This window comes from Morus notabilis, unplaced genomic scaffold (assembly GCF_000414095.1).
Source record: "Morus notabilis unplaced genomic scaffold, ASM41409v2 Scaffold518, whole genome shotgun sequence".
NCBI classification, from domain to species: domain Eukaryota; kingdom Viridiplantae; phylum Streptophyta; class Magnoliopsida; order Rosales; family Moraceae; genus Morus; species Morus notabilis.
Genome location: NW_010366577.1, coordinates 111,391 through 129,951, shown reverse-complemented (window position 1 = coordinate 129,951; position 18,561 = coordinate 111,391). Strand labels below are relative to the sequence as shown.

General features: G+C 36.5%; 3 protein-coding genes across 6 annotated transcripts in view; 1 reads left to right on the top strand and 2 right to left on the bottom strand.

Moving 5' to 3' along the window:
- The window catches only part of LOC112094002 (S-protein homolog 4-like), a 7,136-nt gene extending 6,681 nt beyond the window's left edge, over positions 1-455 (top strand). Inside the window, exon 2 of the mRNA XM_024173818.1 lies at positions 326-455. Within this exon, the coding sequence (XP_024029586.1) occupies positions 326-455 (130 nt within the window). The remainder of the gene's footprint in view (positions 1-325) is intronic.
- The window catches only part of LOC21409684 (chloroplastic group IIA intron splicing facilitator CRS1, chloroplastic), a 10,022-nt gene extending 2,476 nt beyond the window's left edge, over positions 1-7,546 (bottom strand). For 3 of the 4 annotated variants that reach the window (XR_002903301.1, XR_002903302.1, XR_002903303.1), the window contains exons 1-8: positions 6,690-7,546; positions 5,309-5,837; positions 3,602-3,732; positions 2,557-2,907; positions 1,725-1,881; positions 1,085-1,377; positions 931-990; positions 578-688 (exon numbers count right to left, since the gene is read on the bottom strand). Coding sequence is in view for 1 of the 4 variants with exons in the window: in XM_024173807.1 (XP_024029575.1) it covers positions 656-688; positions 931-990; positions 1,085-1,377; positions 1,725-1,881; positions 2,557-2,907; positions 3,602-3,732; positions 5,309-5,837; positions 6,690-7,457 (2,322 nt within the window). In the remaining 3 variants the exon portion in view is untranslated. Of the gene's footprint in view, positions 1-12; positions 689-930; positions 991-1,084; positions 1,378-1,724; positions 1,882-2,556; positions 2,908-3,601; positions 3,733-5,308; positions 5,838-6,689 lie in introns of those variants that run through there. The other variant, XM_024173807.1, reaches the window with a different exon arrangement.
- Positions 7,547-9,201: 1,655 nt separating this feature from the next.
- LOC21409683 (delta(7)-sterol-C5(6)-desaturase) lies at positions 9,202-13,001 on the bottom strand (the record flags this gene model as incomplete). The annotated part of the gene is made up of 3 exons (XM_010110560.2): positions 9,202-9,997; positions 11,225-11,530; positions 12,542-13,001. Coding segments are annotated over 3 exons (1,062 nt in total), but the record flags the coding sequence as incomplete, so codon positions are not given.
- Positions 13,002-18,561: the final 5,560 nt, after the last annotated feature.

The following is an 18,561-nucleotide window of genomic DNA, read 5'->3' as shown; positions in this document are numbered from 1 at the left end:
CTTTCCCTTCAAAGATCCTTTGATTTCTTTTTAAGTGAGATAAAACCACAAAATAGACTACTAGACCAAGATTTCTGTCCAAAAATCTCTGATTTTGGTCTCTCAAAATTATGCAACAGAGAGGAGAGTGTGTCATGTCAATGTTTGCAGTGGATGCATAGCACCAGAAGTTTCTCCAGAAACTTTGGGGCGACTTTCACATAAATCTGATGCTTATAGTACTAGGATGATGATTTTCGAAATAGTTGGGAAAAGAAAACTATTGACACAGGAAATTGATAACTCATAGCAATACTGAAAAATGTTTTCCCCATTGGATTTACAGACAGCTGGCATTAGACGAGGGGCTGAAGCTGCAATACAATTTGAATAAAGGGGAAGAACTTGCAAACAGCATAGCTGCAAGGGTCATTGTGAAGAACAATACTGTGAAGGGCTATGACGAAGGAGACTAAGTATATATTTTTTAATTCATATGCATGGATGCATGTGCATCAGAGACGTAGACGCATGCATTGGATGGAAACAATATGCAGCAGTGACAAATTGGCATATTTTCAAGATGCCAAAGCCTTACCTTCGGAGTGATTTGCTGACAAAGAGAAGACATCTAAGTTCTAAATGAGCAGAATACTCAAGATGATGCACGTTCTCTTCAATCAACTTTCAAGATAGTGTGCAGATTTTCCTGTAAAATTCAAACGCTAAACAATGAATCTAGGTTCTCGGTGTTCTCATCAGTAAGGGAGTCCATAAATAAATATAAGATTTTAAAGGTTAAACTCTGAAGAGTTTCAGTTTGAGGTATTTTCACAACAAAGACCAGAAGCATTGTTTCATTTAAGATTCTTTTCAAACTTATTATGTGAATTTCGAAAAAAGCCCACATAAATGTCAAGCATGTTTTCAGGAAGAAGTTCCAAGTCATACCAGTTTAAGCTTCAAATCTGAAATTGCTCGGTGTCTCTGGTATGCAAAAAACTTGAGTGACTGAGAAAGGAAGAGAAAAGGAAGAAAGAAAAAATCAGTACAAAACTTCCACCTGAACCAGAAGTATGGTCAAGTATTTAGAAAACGATCTTACTCCAATTCTCTGCATCTCAAGAGATCTGGAGAGTGCTTTTCTTTTCGTTAGAAGGTTCACAGATATCAGTTTTAAAGGCCGTCGATAATTTTTTCCACGGTATATAATAATTGCATGGCCTTCTTTTAGCTTCTCCACTGAAACCAGAAGTCCGCCACTTTCTGCTTCAAGCGACGTTGCAGTATACATGACCTGCCAAAAATATCTCTGCATCGTAATTACCTTGGCTACTTCCCTGTGTTTCCAGTGCTGACGCAGGCCTTCAATTACACCATCAAAGATCCCTCGCCTGCCTGAAGTCAACAACAAACCGGAAAGAAGTGAGCGAGAATACACCTCATAAGGGCTGAAGCACAGACAATGACTAATACACCAGTTAAAGTGAATGCTACTTCAACACAAATATCCTGATCACTTTTAGTTTTTTACTGTTTCGTCTTCCTTATAATATCGTAAAATCAGTTTTAAGTTCCAGCCAGTAAGTTATAAACGCTAAGACGACAACGAAGTACGTATCCTTTTCAGCTATGACATTGGCCTAGTCAGTATTTTAAAATTCATACACCAAAGTAAAGGATTCTTGGAGAATGAAGCATATATAATTCAAGCCATTGAGTAAATACTGTAATCTTTTCCTTACCAAGGACAAGAACACTGCGCATCTTCAGTCCTATTTTCCGGAAACACTCCCTCTCTTCTTCAGTTAGCATTTCCTGGTCACCATCCCGCTCAGAAGGTTTCCACGCCGTATTCAACTTCAATAATTCCTTTGTTGACTTCTTTATTTTGCTGTTAAGCTGCAAAAGGTTATCAAAAATCAATAAAACAGCCAAATCACAGTCTAGTTTGCTCATTTTTTAAAAATGTTTGGGTTTGGCTTTATTTGGGCCAAGAAGAAAATAAATAAATAAATAAATAAATAAATAAATAAATAAAGCTTGTTATGCTAAAAAACCAAATGGAATTGACTACATCAAAACGTGGTCATGCAAGTCTGACTCAACTCGGTTTCTTTGAAGGGTATGTTTTACATCATATTTCTCTACTGTTGAATAATATGAGGGTTGGAAATAAATAAAAAAATAAAAAATAAAAAACAAAAGCCTTAACTCCATCTATATCATTTGGCTAGTAATTTGATCGTGGGATATGCAACGTGTTATTACATCTTAATTAGGTTTGTTCCCAAGGATCTAATCCACCCCCAGGTTCAGTCCTAGATCTTGGCAAGTTTAATGAGGGAAACAATCTCAGGATTTTCAGGTGAAACATCTAAAATTTTAATATAGCATAACTAGTAGTTTCACCAAATTCATTATAATAAAACCATTTCACTAATTAAAGTACAAAGGGATCAAATGAATAGGAAAAAAGAAAGAAGCTCTGAACCAATCCAAACTAATAATTGAAAAATCCCTGCATGGATACTTATAGAAAAATGGCAATAAACGTTTAGCAACTTTTTAACTTACAATCAAAAGTTTGCGTTCTTGTTTTCTGAGTTCGCTCTCTAATCTTTCTTTTTCGGCTTCAAATGGAAGTTTGACCTCTATGTTTCCCTTGTTCGAGTCCCCATACTCTATTTGAATATCATGGAATTCTGACAGAGTTCCAGCCGGGCTGGTTTTTTTTAGTGGTTCATCAGCTACAAAAACCTTCTCAGCCACTACTAGTCGAGCATGTTCTTCGTAGAGTTGGCAATATTCAAGCTCTGTTTCTCTTTTTGTTATTAACTCTGCAATTTGGTCGGGAAGGAAATCTTTGCCCCTGTAAAGTATAATGATAAACTTATTGCGAAGCAAAAGATCTCCTCCTGTGAGACACTGCATTTGTAAAATATCATTTTTAACAATTTTTAACATACATTGAAAACCATAACACAAAGATTGCATAATGTAGGCTAAATGCATTTACAATTTTACTTCGAGATAATAAGACAAAAGTATATTAATTGGTGTCCTAGAAAAAGAGGATTTCATATCCTAGAAAGAGAACCATTGTTGTGCTGTAAAAGACCTAAAGATTACTATTAAACGAGGAAAACAAGGAGCGATAGGACAAGAAGGATACTAGTATTTCTGGATAAAAGGGAGAATAAAATTATAAAATTTGTTTGACCAAATTTTCAAAATACGTCCACAAAAGAAAGAGGCCAAAATAGTTGTTAATTCATTCATATTGAAGCACAAAGGAGCAAGACTAAAAAGGAAGGCAAAGAAAATATAGAATATGACAATATGTGGAGTATAGCCGTAGATGGAGATGAGATGCCACAATTACAAAAGACTAATTTTGTAGTCAACGCTAATTAACAGATATGAAGGCTTAATTTGAGTTTAATTCACTGTTAGGGTGATTTACAAGAAATTAATTCGCTATTTTATGATCGGATCAGGGTATCATTCCCTTGGGAGACCAATAACTAAGCTACATTCCCCCAAAAGAAAGGAGCTTAATATACATCTAAGCCACCATGCAAAATTGACACTGTCAGTTTTTGTATAGTACGATTCTTGCCTTAAGTTCATATGCCATCTGCTCATTGTTTGTGTTTGGAACTCCCAACTTCACAGCGATCTTTGCTATGTGACATTTCTCCCACAATTTTAAAATGGCAGCAGCCAGGCCTTGAAGCTTTCTGTTCCTGCCTTCGGAAATTAACAGGAAAAATAATTAAAAAAAAAAAAACAAAAAAACAAATTTCAAGTAAATATGCATAGCCAAAGTGTGTGTTCATATTGTGCATAATACAACAACAACAACAATAAGCCTTAATCCCAACTTAATTGAGGTCGGCTATATAGATTCACTTTTCTACGCAGCTCTGTTCGAAATTAGACTTTCCTGAAAGCCTAGATCTAGAATGTCTTTCCTAACTACTTCGGTCCACGTAATTCTTAGTCTACCCCTCCCTCTCCTAGTATTAGGTATAAGAATGTCCTCCCAAGCAAGAACTGGTGCTTCTAGCGGTCTACGTTGGACATGCCCGTACCACCTCAAGCGGCCTTCGCGTACCTTATCTTCTATTAGTGCTACACCTACTTTACTACGAATAACTTCATTCCTTATGCGATCTATTCTCGTATGGCCACTCATCCATCTTAAAATGCGCATTTCTGCCACACTCATCTTAGATATATGTTGTCTCTTAATGGCCCAACATTCACTACCATATAACATAGTTGGGCGAATTGCAGTCCTATAGAACTTTCCTTTCAACTTAATAGGCATTTTGCCATCACATAAAACTTCCGTAGCATTCTTCCACTTAACCCACCCTGCCTTAATCCTATGTTGAATATCATCTTCTATCTCTTTCGTACTGCACTATAGACTCAAGGTACCTAAACTTCTTAGAAGCCCCAATCTCCACACCATCTAAAGAAATTCCATTACTCTGATTACTTGAGTTACTAAACCTACAATGCATGTATTCAGTTTTCGTCCTACTTAACTTAAATCCCTTCGTCTCGAGAATCTGTCTCCACAGTTCTAACTTACAGTTAACTCCTTCCCTATGTTCATCAACTAAAACTATTTTGTCTGCAAAAAGCATACACTAAGGAACTCTATCTTAGATTTCTCTTGTCAGTTCATCCATCACAATGGTGAAAAGATAAGGCCTAAGAGGAGATCCTTGATGAAGGCCGATCCGAATGAGGAACTCTGGCGTGTAGCCTCCAGCAGTTCTCACACTTGTGACCACCCCATCGTACATGTCCTTAATTACCTTGATGTTTATGATATCAAGATTATGTGCCTAAAGACTAAATGTGTTCAGCTCCAATTTTATCAAACAGCCCTGATACAGAAACGTAGAGATAAAAACGTGGCAAGAGGATTTACTTCTTTAAAAAAATAAAAAAGCTTTTTTTTTTTTTTTTTTTTTGTGTACGCATTGACAGGTTATTATCCTAAAACAGATTATTTTCTTTCTTCTCTGAGGTAGTTCTTTTTTTCAGTAAGCAATATTCTTCAGCTTTGCATGTTATGTATGGTCTATTGTCTTAAAATGATCATTGGCACAATTCATCTAAACTTAGATAAACTAAACATCCTAGTTTCTCACCTCCTATTTTCTAAATTAGTCTATGTATGTGAACATAAATAGATCATAACTCCATAATTTATTTATTTATTTTTGATAAAAACTGGATAAATATTGAAAATCAAGTCTTGTGGGCCAAAAAAAGAACTGATGTGTTACAGCGGACGATGTAATACCAAGAACAAAATGAGTAGGTAACGAGTGAGCAAGCTTCCTTAAATATGTCAATTCTTCATCTGTCAACTTTGATCTAGTATGTGGTGGACAACGTCTAAATGGAGGCCTAAATCCAGGAACGACTTCGGGAAGCAAGTCTGCATCTACTGGCAAAGGTTTGTTCATCCACCAATCAATGAAGCGAGGCCCTAAACCATCAAGTAATCTATCAGCTTCCCTCACATACAATGAACTGCTTGGTTGGAAATTGGCATCATTTTTCAAAATGATCGCAGTTGGGATAGTCTCCCCTTCAGTATTCTTTTTGCTTATTTTTCTTTCTATGGTATTTTCATAAGATTTAACTTCAGAAACACTGTTTCCTTTTCTGGAATCCAGCTGAACAAGATTGGAGAATGGTGTTTCTTGGTGCCCAGAAAAGCCAGCATATGTCCTTGGAAAGGTTTTCGAAGTCGGCTGATAATTGCAGCCTCTATAAATAACTTGAGCATCTTTCCTTCTCCAGACAACCAAACCTCCAGTCTTCATCTGGGTATTGACGAAACAGTTTTATCACCAACAATAATGAGAAAGAAAAATTCATGAATGAAAGCAGTGTAATACATAAAATGTCAGGAACCTTTTCCTATTTTAGTTTGTAACCTAGTTAAAAAATCTATACCCAAGAAAGGAGTGAGAGTTTAGATGAATTTCAATGCATTGATACCAAAGAAGGAAATTAAAATCCATTGAACATAAGCATATGTTTCAATGAGAAAAATGCAGCAAAACTATTTGAAAACACAAAAGGCGTAGTATTGAGTAATTTGGACCCAAATTTCCCGCGGCAGTAGAACTTCCAACTTCATATACAACAGGAAGGGTCACATTGCCATTCACCCAACACTATTCCCTTTTCTTTTCTTTTGAGCAAATTCAGAATTAAGATCAAAATGGTCGGAATGCCATTAAAAGGTTTCTTTACTCTATGGGCATGTTTTCCAAACAGTAATGGAACGAAAAGGTAACAGGTTAGGAAAGAGGATTAAGCATGGAGATCATTGATTCCCTTTCTAATGCTCACTTATCCATCAGCAACTGGAATATCCAATTCCCTTTCTATTATTTTCTAAACTTAAGAATATAAATTTTATCATGTATATCATTTTGCATAATTACATAATCATTGACTTATACAACATGTGACTTATCAAGAGTATGCATTCCTTTTAACCAGAAATCCATATAAAAGGCTGCAAGGATTACCATTCTCATTCTTCATTCTCTATAACTACCATTCCTAATATGATAAGTAAACACGTGATTAAAAAGTTATTTCAATCAAATTTATGGGATTCGCATTACGAAATGAGACAAGAAATTCATAACAAGAAAACCAACCTCAAGAATTTCTTGAGCTCTATCCATGTTCCTGCACAAAGGGACATCAAACTTCACCATGGCAAGCTCATTACTCTTCCAAACAAACTTAACATCCTCCACAACCTCTTTCGTCACTCCAGCTTTCTTCACCTTAACCCACTTCCTCATTTTCCGAGCCTCACTTCTTAACCTCTCAAGCAACTCTCTCTCAAGCCTCAATTCCGCAGAACTCACTATCTTCTCCTTCTTCATCCTCCGAAACACAAAACCCTCATCCTTCTCCCATGGCATTCTCTCCCCACCACTTCTCGATTCCCCAAGCCCTTCCAAACAATCCCCAATTCCATTTTTTCCCACAAAATCTTTCTGGGTTTCTTCCGAATCGACTTTACTTTTTCTTCCAAGCTCTTCAATCCTTCTGGCAATTTTCTTGATCACGTTCTTCCCTCTACGACCCACCAACTTATCAGTGAGCCCGTTAACAGATTTTTCAGCCTTTCTATTACTGAACTTGTTGTCGTTTTCGGGTTTTGAGAGGTCGGTGACTTCGTGGGGTTGGAGAACTAGAGGACCCTTCATCCATGGAGGTGTGGGCATTTTAATGGGCTCCAATGGGGGTTTGGAATCTGGGTTTTCTTTTGTGGAGGCATGATGGTGATAATTTGTGGGTTTTGGGTTTAAGGAAGAAGAGATGAGTATGTAAGAATCGGAGGGTCGTTTGAAGTTGGAAGAGAGATGATGAGTATTTGGGAAAGTGGAAGGACTGAGGAAAAGAGTCGCAAGCATGGTGCGGACTTCACTGTGTCTCTGTTCGTTATCTTCGGTTCCCAACCGTTTCTCTCTTAACCGGCAAGGGCCAAAGAGTGCAAGGCTCGTGTATCTACTATCTATTGTTCAATTTTTGGATGACTTGCACTACTTGAATGAGAATGATTTGGGTTAAAAGGTCTTCGATTTGACTTAAAATATTGAATTTGATTGACATGCACATTTAAATTGAAAATCTATTTAGGTTTATATTTGTTTGTAAAAAATTTGAGTTGTCAATAATAAAAAGTAAAGGGGATGTAATTATTTTTCTTTAGAATTTATTATTTAAATAAGAAAAAATAATTTTTTAATTATAGGACGTAACGTGGATAAAAAATTCGTTATAATTTTTGAAATTTCAGTAGAAATTTTGACTTTTTGAGGATCCTGAAAATTTTTTCACTATAATATTGATATGGGCAAAATATTAAAAAAAATATTAGAAACATGGTAAATATCAATCGAAATATTGATATCCGCATATAGAGTAATTGGAGCATAATATTAAAAAATTTTGAGGAATTTTCAGTGAAATTTTGGAGAAATTTCAGTGAACAGAGACATGGTATGTTCAAATTTATTTTTCAACGAGCTTTGACCATACTTAATTTTTATGTGTCGATCGGGCTTTTCCTCTTTTGATATCTGCATTAGTATTCGACCTTGTGCTTATTATTATTTTTTGCTGGTGGATCTAATTGTTCTGGTCAAATTCCATTGTATTCAGAGTCATTTGCAACACGACGAGTATGTATTTCATTCCTTTGAGTAATGAAATTTCAAAAAAAAAAAAAAAAAAAACTTAGTAGTGCTAATAAATTTGTCAAAATAGACAATTTTTGTGAACTATAAAGTATCAAATTGATAAAGTACCAATCTTCACCAAAAACTTGATAAAGTACTAAGAGGGCCTGATTATTTAGGCAATATGTCATGATTTTTAAGGTTGAATTGACTTTTGTCATGGATATTAAAACAACAATAAAATATGCTACAGTTATATCATTTAAGTTTTGCGTACTAAATAAAATTATACTTATACTTTTGTGTATTTCATTTAGTATTATTAGATTTTGTGAGAATTTTGTAATTTTTTATGTATATATTTATAATTTTTATGAATTTTATAATTTTTTAAGTATCTTTAGTTGTAGTATTTCTATAATATTAATGTCTTTTAACATATGTCAATCTAAACTTAAAACTTGTGGTGTTCATGTAGAGTGCTCGTGTTCTCTTTTTGGCAAATGTGGTACCAACTTTCCTGCATATTTTCTTCGTCGAAAGAGAACAGAAGATACGGGTGCGTTTAGAATTGGTTCTAAAATGATTTTATTTAAACGTTTTTAATCTCATATAGAAATTGTTTCTGAAAATGTGTTTAGTAGTTTTATTAATAGTTTGTTTTTAGTTTAAGAAAAAACTAAAACTTTTAAAAACAAGGCATCTGCCCAAAAAAATAAAAACAAAAAATGAAAAACAACTTCAAATAGTTTTCATTTTCTAAGTGATTTTCCACTAAACTAAAAAATGAAATTGTTTTCAATTTTCTTCCCTTTTTTCCTCTAAACACGTTTTTTTTTTTTTTCTCAATCTCATTTTTTTTCTTGAAAAACGTGAAAAACATAAACGAAATTAGTTCCAAACACGCCAAGTAATTCAAGACGTCAGTCTACAAAGCAAAAGTTCAAGATAGCGCTCCAAGTTTCACCAGAAAAAGATAAAGCTCCATTTTCCTCCACAATTTAAGAGCCTCACCAAATCCACATATTTCCACCTATGGTGTAGACTAATAGTACACAAGCACTGGCAGTCCAGTCGTCATTCTACAGCTTTGCAAAACAACCCCCTAGTGTACAATAACAAAACCTTTATACATCTTTCTACCACATCAAAATATGTCAGAGTTCGTTATTCTACAGGAAGATCTATTGGCAACTCCCCCCACTTCACCTTTTTTTTCCCCACTACCTTTATGCGAACTAATAAAATTCACGTAATACATTCCAATATCATTTTTTTTTTTTTGGTGGCAATATAACTATAATAATTAAATTGTAATAAGTTCAACACTTTTCTCACAGGGGAAAGCTCTCCCGTGGTCAAAATCCCATCTCAATGAGCTTTTCAACGTTCTTTTAGTTCACCATAGCTACAAGTATCACAATTTGAAATTACAGCAAATCTGAAGAACCAAATAGGTAATCCACCTATCGCGCATCACATCACCTTCTTCGATTCATCATCAATAGGGTCACGGAGTGTTCCAAACATCCAATCCATCCATATAGTATAGTGGCCATAATTGTGTCGATACGTCGTATGGTGAATAGTGTGGAAGCCAGCACCCATTATAGGCCACAAGTTGCCATGGATGCAGTCGTGAATGTTTGCTGTCCACAAGGCCTCAATAAAAAGGAGGGCTAAGTGTGTAGTAAGTTGCACCGGCACAAGAAATAGTCCTATTACATGTGGTATTGCCTGCAGTATCCCATCTAGTGGGTGAAAAGCCAACCCTGAAGGAAATAAACTCTAGTCATTAGCTGAATAATTCGGCAAGCTTTTTGAAAGGCTTTTCACAAAATGGAATACTAAAGAATACTACCCCCTCGACTAAGGCCAAAATATGCTTCTAGATATATACAATTTGTGTTACAATTCAATTCGATGGTCGTTCAATTTTCTATGACTACTTAAACCATACGAGTTACTGCTTCCTAATTGAAGTGAACTTTTTATGCTTAAAAAGTGAATAGAACTTCATCAGAATCATCACTGCATCAATAATATAGGCAGGTTATTGAACACATGCAGATATCTAAACAATTGCTTCAAAATAACTGAGGTCCATAAAGCATGAATGAAGCTTCCGAACTTGGGATCATGATTAATCACTTAATCCCTTTAAACATCCAACCACTACTGCAGGGAAACACCACCGTACCACTTGGTAATCTGAGTTACCAATTTCTGTACCGCTGTTTTCTTAGTTATCAATTTCAGAATCTTAAAGAGAACCTTCAGAAAATCTGAGTAAATGTAGTGTCACAGACAGTCGCTGAAAGCTGTTCAAGCTACAACACATCAACGGACATATAAAGTTCAATCAAAGTGTATATGAGATTGAGCTGTGAGTAGACAGTAACATTCAAATGCAGATGGATGATGAGAATGAAATCAATTAAGTTTACATCAAGTAGAAACACAGTTAAGAATTGAAGGGAAACAGGTCAGAATAGAAGTTTTGTAGAAACATATACAATTTATATACAAATAAAATATAGAAGTTTTGTAGTATCAACATCTTATTGTTGTAACATGGTGTCAGAGCATTGGACTCGATGCTAAAAATTTATCTTTAGACCAGACCAAACAAGAAAATGATATGGACAAAATGAATTTTATAAAGGTTTCAGCTTTAACCAGCATTTCTATCCCAACATCTACAAGTTGGAACCGTTGTGTTTTCTTCACTGTCACTGATACTAATCTTAGATACATCGCTGATATGACATGTTGCCATAAGTACTCCTGTTATGCCTTTCAGACATTTTAATCACTAGCTAAAGACATTATTGAAATACTGTAATGCGTATATTTCAAAAGAGAAAATAGTGATATTCTAAAAAAGCTTATTAACCAAACAAAACAGGAACATATGTGCACATTGATACAGAATCAAACAGATCTCTAAATACAGAAACATTAGTATGAAAGTCATGTTGAGGAGGTTGAGAACTTACCGGCAAATGGAGAGAGAGTATTCTGCTTGTTGTAGACATGATGAGTAGCATGAAGATATTTGTACAAAGGTTTTATATCATGCAACTCCCTATGCATCCAATAGATTCCAAACTCCACAAATACAAGATAGATTGCTAAATAGAGGAGGTATGCAAGCCAACCAACATCGCTTATTCTCGAGAAACACTTTGTCCAGCCATTTTCAATCATGTACTCAGAGATAGATGGAAGAGCTGAGTACCATGGCATGGCCTTCATGGCAACATACATTTGCAAGAGCATGGCCTTGTTCGAGGGAATGGCATCTGCAGTTAAAGTATTGAACAAAAAAATTCCAAAAAATTATCAACATATGACCCGGTGGAACATAATTTGTCCTTAACCAATCAATATACAGGAAAGTAGTATTCCAAGTTTAAGACATCGCCACCCCATAGTTAGGGTCCATTTAATTTGCTGATTCGAGTTTTTAATTTGAATTCATATGTGACTTTATGGGAGAGCTTTTTACTGTAGCAAAACAGTTAGATGTGACTGTTTCTTAGAAATTTTTACTGTAGCAAAACTCGAATTTTAAACTCGAATCGGTGAAATGAACGGAGACTAAGGGGATGTTTGGTTGGAGGATTCAAACCATGATTTGAATCATGGTTCATGGTTTGCTATAATATTTTCTCTCACAAAAAATACACGTAAATCAAAAATGGTTCTAATCACATGATTCTAATCCATTAACCCAACGTCTCATAAATATGCGACCATTTCATAAACAAAATATCGAATACATTGTAAACAGAATGCAATTCACCAGCAGCTTTTCAGAGTCTCATTGACATGGTTATGTCATGTGCATGTTACAAGTGAATTGCAGAAACATTTCTTTAGCAGGGGAAAAAAATTAAAAAAAAAAAAAAAAAAAAAAAGAACCACATTAGAAATCCCAGTAAAAATGAACTTCCCAGACGTTGTAACATGCGAGATCACATAGAAAATCACATATTTCCCCTGCTAAAAAATCATAGACAAACTACAGATCCCCATTAAAAAAATAAAAATAACAACAATTAAAAAAGATAAAGAAAAAGAAAATTCTAATCGGTGTTCGGTGCAAATCAATTCCCCATAAACGAATTGTGAAAATAAAAAGAGATTAAAATAAAAGTCTTCCAGATCGAACAAGAAAGGCGAAGAAAACCAAAACAACACAAGAATTCGACAACAAAATTTCAGAGCTACGGTGGTGTTCCAATGAGTTTTCGAAGTCGGCGGAGAAATCGAAAACAGAGAGAAAGAAGAGGAGATTTTATGAGTATTACCTTTGGGAACATAAACGTTGCGCTTCAAGTAGTAAATGTAGAAGCACCAGAGGAAGCCAGAGAGGAAGTAGAGAGAAACGCCGCCAATGTAGTTGCGCAGCCATATCTGTAAGAAGTGGGGCAAAGGCTCCCAAAATCTCCTCGGAAGAAGGCTTCCGAGCACAATGTCGTTGTAGAATTGGCTCTCCTCAAAGAACAGCTTTAGGTACTCCGATGATTCCATTTCGATGTGCGAACAGATGTGACGATGATTTAGAGAGAGAGAGACGAAAAGGGTCGTGACACTGAACTGGAAGCTGGCATGAAAGATTCCTATTCCATTTAAGAGTTTATTTGGTGTGTTTAGATTTTTTTTTTTCTTTTTTTCTCGTATTTGCCTTGCTTTGTTCACTGCACACGCTGGGCCAGCAATACCACAGAAACCTTTCGGCCGCAACTGGGGACGAATGAAAATGAATGATCACTTGATTTTTTAGCTCTTTACAGGAATGTCACCGAGTCATCGCTTGGGTTGACTTAGATCGCAACAAAGAAAAATTATTTACATCCATATCCTCTAAATTTTAAGGTCCGCCCACATTTTACTTCCTGAAGTTCAAAAGTTTTCACTTTATCATCTTAAATTTTGAATTTCTCTCACTTCACCCCAGTTTCATTTTTCGTCAAAATTCAAACAAAAAATAGCACACGGTTAGGGCTGTAAGAAATCACTCTGAACCCGACGAACCCGGCCGAGCCGAGCCGACCCTACTCAAAAATCACAGATTTCTAATTTTTTATTTAATTTTCAGTTTTAATTATGCCTAACCCGCACTGCGCGGGTAGGGGCGCGGGGTGGGGTTACATGAACCCGAGGTAACCCTACCCGGCCGAACATGTTCAAAGTAGGTAAAACAATGTCCAACACTTCAAATTCTTACTTTCATAAGTTTATGGACTTTATGCTTTTAAACTGTTAACTTATTTATGTTTTGGATTCACGGTTTCTGTAAAAAAAATGCTTGTATGCCATAGTTGTTGAATTAGGACATTCTTTATTTATATTGAAAGTGTTTGATTTCAAAGTGAGTGTTTTAATTGTTCACCTTGCATTTAGACCTCCTATTGAAGGAAAGACATGTTCTGTTTAATAATGATTTCTTCTGTAACAAGCACAGATTAATTGACAAAAAATTGATTAAATTGATGAAGTCATAGATTAAAATTGGTTTTCACCAACCCGAGTAACCCGACCCTACCCGAGGTCACCCGAAAGGTTGCGGGTTTGTAGACTTAAGAGAGTGTCACGGCTTAAAATTTTCTCAACCCGCACTGGTCGGGTAGGCTCAATTTTTCAGCTCAACCCTACCCTACCCGGCCGATTTACACCCCTACACACGGTATACTCAAGTGGGGTTCTAAGAGGGTAAAATTAGTGAGGTCAAACGTGCCGGGCCAGCACGGCACGCTTGATCCCAGGCCCATCACGGGCCTGGGCCGGGCCTGAGAAGAAAAACTCAGGCCCGGTCCAGGCCCTTAGCCCTAGTCCATAAGGGCCGGGCCAGGCCTGGGCCCAGGCCCTTGTATTTTTTTTTTAAATTTAATTAAAAAAAAATATCATATGGCCCAAAATATGTGATTTTATTGAATTGACGTAATAGGAGTACATATAAATGACTGCCTCGTTAAAAACCTTGCTAAGTAAAACCCGTGGGGAGATCGGGACAAAACCTTAGCGAAGGAAAAAAAGAGTGCAGTAGCTAGGAATAGTAAATTACAAACCTAAGTACTTCCAGAAGATTCTGTTATTTCTAAGTTAGAAAAATATTCTTGCATCGAATCATCTGTGTATTGTTGTTTTCGTCTTCTGGTATCCTCCCAGTCTTTAACACACATTAGTCCCTCCAAGATATCTGGATGCATTCTGCTTCTCTTCTCGTCAAGAATTCGGTTGCTTGCGCTAAAAGCTTGCTCCGATGCTACCGTTGACACTGGAGTTGTCAGAATGTCACGAGCTATTATGGACAGTGTTGGAAAACGATCTGTCTTGCTCTTCCAGCACGATAAGATGTCTAGTTTGTCGTCATCGATTACAAAATTTGCTTCAAAATATTTGACTAGTTCCGTAGACACTTGTGTTGAGGACGATCCTGCTGTTTTCTCTTTCTTCTTCAAGAAACTCCACGACGATCATTTAGGCCCCCCGAACTGGTAATTGACGATGAAGTTCCCTGTTCTTTTTGACCTGTGCTATATTTTGCTTCATACAAACTAAAAACTTTTTCTAACATTTTCTTAGCGTCAGTAATACTTAGTTGCATATCTATTTTTAAATTCTCTGCGGTTGCAGTCATCAATGATTCAGTTCCATCTACTCCGCACCTAGGAGTAGGATAATAAACTCCATAAAGTAATTCAGTAGCATTGTAAAAAACTTCTAAAAATTTAAAAAAAATACTCAGCAATCTGCCAATCAGGATCGAAAATTAAAATTTGATCGTTCTTACTGTTTACGTATGTCGTGATAAGCTGTGAATACGGGAGTGCTGCCTTTAACATTAAATATGTTGAATTTCACATATGTCTCACGTCAGTTGAAAACTTTCTTGGGCGCATCTGGTTGTTCTTGTAATATTATTTGAATTCTTGGAGCCGAGCTCCAGAACTAGATATGAAGGATAATGATTCTCTAATATTTGTAAGATTAACTGAGATATGTTCAATTCCTGCCTGAACTAATAAATTAATTATGTGACATGCACACCGTTGATGAAAAATTTCCCCTCCAAATGCCGGTTTCAAACTATGTTTAAACAGATTAATTGTAACTATATTAGCTGACGCATTATCAAAAGTAATTGTTAAAACTTTATCTTATATCCCATAAAACTCAAAAATTTTCATTATTGTACTAAAAATAACTGTTGCGTTATGAGGATATGGACATAAACGAAAACCAATTATTCTTTTTTGTAAACCTAATCGTCATCAACGTAATGCGCTGTGACACATAAATATCCAGTTTTATTACACCCCTCCCACAGATCAGAAGTGCAAGACACAATAGCATTAAAAGTCCTAAAATTATCAACAAGAGATTGTCTCATTGCATAAAAAACTTTCATGCAATCAGAACGAGTTGTGTTTCTACTTACCCGTTTAAATTGTGGGCAAAAGGCTGTCTGGATGAATTCTTCGAATGAGGCATCATCTTCAAAAGAAAGAGGCAATTCGGCACTAGCTAGAAATTTAGCTAGTGCCTCACGAGCACGTTGTGCATCGTATGTAAAATATTGTAACCCATGTGATGTGAGTGATAGTGTTTGTTGGCGGGAGTCCACACTCCCACCTTGGTGCAATGGTAGACATACTTTCTAATGTCTATCTAGATGACCAGTACTCCCACCCTTTTTATTAGAAAAGTGCTTTTTATAATATTTACATACCGCACGAATTTCTATCTCACCTGTTTTTGGATTTGGTCAGGGCTCCTCGGTGAAATACTGCCATGCCGGAGAAGTTCGCAGTCTTTCTTCTCTACTGCGTTCTCCAGCTTCCTCTTTGTATACTGAAGCATTATCCACCGAAGCATTTTCTGGTTCAGTAGGGGTGGGGTTGGAAGGCATCATTTCTTCCTCAAAAAATGTTTCCTCACCAAGCTCAGGGAGAGTAGTGAAATCAGGGAAGTTTTGTGAGGCCATTTTCTGGAAATTAATTGAACTTTATAAATGAAAGAGCTAGAAAATGAATGAACGCGAGAAAAAAGCTTAGAATCAAAATCAAAGAGACAAGTTGAGAGATAGAATGAGAGTGAGATGAGAAGATGAGAGTGAATTGTTGTGTGGGATTTATGGTGGAATTAAGGGGTATTTATAGGGGATTTTAGGGTTGAAATTCAGTTTTTTTTCCGTTGGGCCCTTCGCGGGCCCAACGTGCGGCACGTGATGTGCCTCCCGTTTGGCCCATCACGTGCCAAACCGGAGGCACGTGACGGGCCAAATGGGAGGCCAGTCACGTGCCGAACGTTGGGCCCACGAAGGGCCCCCTGGACCAAATGAAATGGACTCTTCGTGGGCCGTTTCGCGGGCTTGGGCCGGGCCGAATCAGGGCTTAGGCCGAGCTGAATAAGGGCCGTGTCGCGGGCCTCCATGTGCTTGGGCCGCGGGCTGAGAAGTTGAGGCCCAACCCTAGTCCATTACACGTGCCATGCCAGCACGGCCCGTAACAGTAACGAACCGGGCCGTACCGAATCAGGCACTATTACAGGCTGGGCCGGGCCATCCATGGACGGCCCGGCCCATTTGACACCTCTAGGTAAAATCATAATTTAAATTTTTAGTTATTTACAATCGTGCCCTTTAAACATTAATGTCATGCTGAACTATGTCAAACTTTGAATTTCTCCAACTTTGTTTCCTCTGCATCTGCTTGATTAGGATTGGTACTCGCCCACTCGCATTGTGACGACCCTACTGGGTGGCAATCACCGTAGCTTAACTTTTTAACTTGTACTTACTGGGGTTTCTTAAAATTTGCGGAACATTTTTTTTTTAAATATAAGAAGGAATAAGTTTATAACTCGTAACTATAATTGCAAAAGAATGAATCACTAAATTTCTTAAAGCTTTTCTTAATTTCACTTAAGATAAAACCTTCTAGAAATATCTTTCAAACGGAGCAGTGTTTGAACTCTTATTTCAAATACTCTTTAAAAGCCTTTCTAAAACTAGCCAACTCCATCGGCCATCTAATTTGACTTTAAAACGGATTTCGAGAGAAATCTTAAATTCAATTACATTTTTAAAGTCCTTTTAAAATCAATCGTCACGTTTAAAATTCGTTTAATTGTTGCATGCACTGTTGCAACGTTATAAAACTTTAAATACTCAAGACTAGGGTTGTTGGCTACAACCTCGGTTTCCTTCATAAATATGTACATATACTTTTCAAACATACATGCTTGAAACTTTTGAATCATTTAGACATATACATGATTTTACTTAAACTTACTGTGGAAGATTTAAATGTTAGCGGTATCCATTCTCATCTCCACCATTCGTCCGCCGCTCGTCATTGCCCTTCAAGAATTGCTGATAGGTTTCTTACCTATAGTATGAACATATCGGATTGAGCTTTCACTCAACAAGCAGGAACTATCTCTCACAAAATAACTGTGAGTACACATGAATAAATATGCATGAGCTGATTATGCTTAATTATGATGTCTTATCGTAGTCTTATTATCTTATCTTATATTTTCTTTCTTTCTTGTGGGCCCGAGTGCTCGCGTACCATTTGCGCGCAATCATCGGGACGTGAGGGTTTGCAAGGTCCCCCACAACACCGTGATTATAACTTGAATGCCTCACTTGAATCGAAGGACATTATTATTTTGTTTTCTTTCTCCCTTGTAGAGCTTGAGTTACCTCCCTTGTGGAGGCTGGTACGGCACTCAACTGAGATTATTCTTATAAGTTCCTCTTGACTTATTAAGGTGTATGCAGTATGACATGACATAGCATACTATAACATGGAATGTACTCAAACACATATAATTCATGTGCATTGTTTATGTGTATACAGCATGACATAGCATCGCATACGATACTTAAAGCATAAACATGCATATATAACATATGTAACTTTTTCTTTAAAATCTATTCATGCTGTAGGCGAGATTCCTACTTACATGATTTACAGAGTTGGATTCCACTTTTCGCCAAATAGTCTATTCTCTCACTTGCTTACTTCTGAAAATGAATACCCATTAAGAGTGTGAGATTATCGGTCATTTGCTATTCTATTTTAGCAACTTATAAAGGAAACCTAGCCCTTTACTTAAGGCATGTATTCATTTCCTTTACTAAAGAATAATTTACTATAAGGATCATTTTATTAAATCCTTAAAATCTTATTTTCCTTAATTGCCCTTAACATACTTATGTCTAGGTTGAAAATCATTTACCCAATCTAGTAACTTATTCTCCATAATTTTCCTCATTGGACTTATTATGGTATTAAGGCCCAATTTGGCCTAAAAC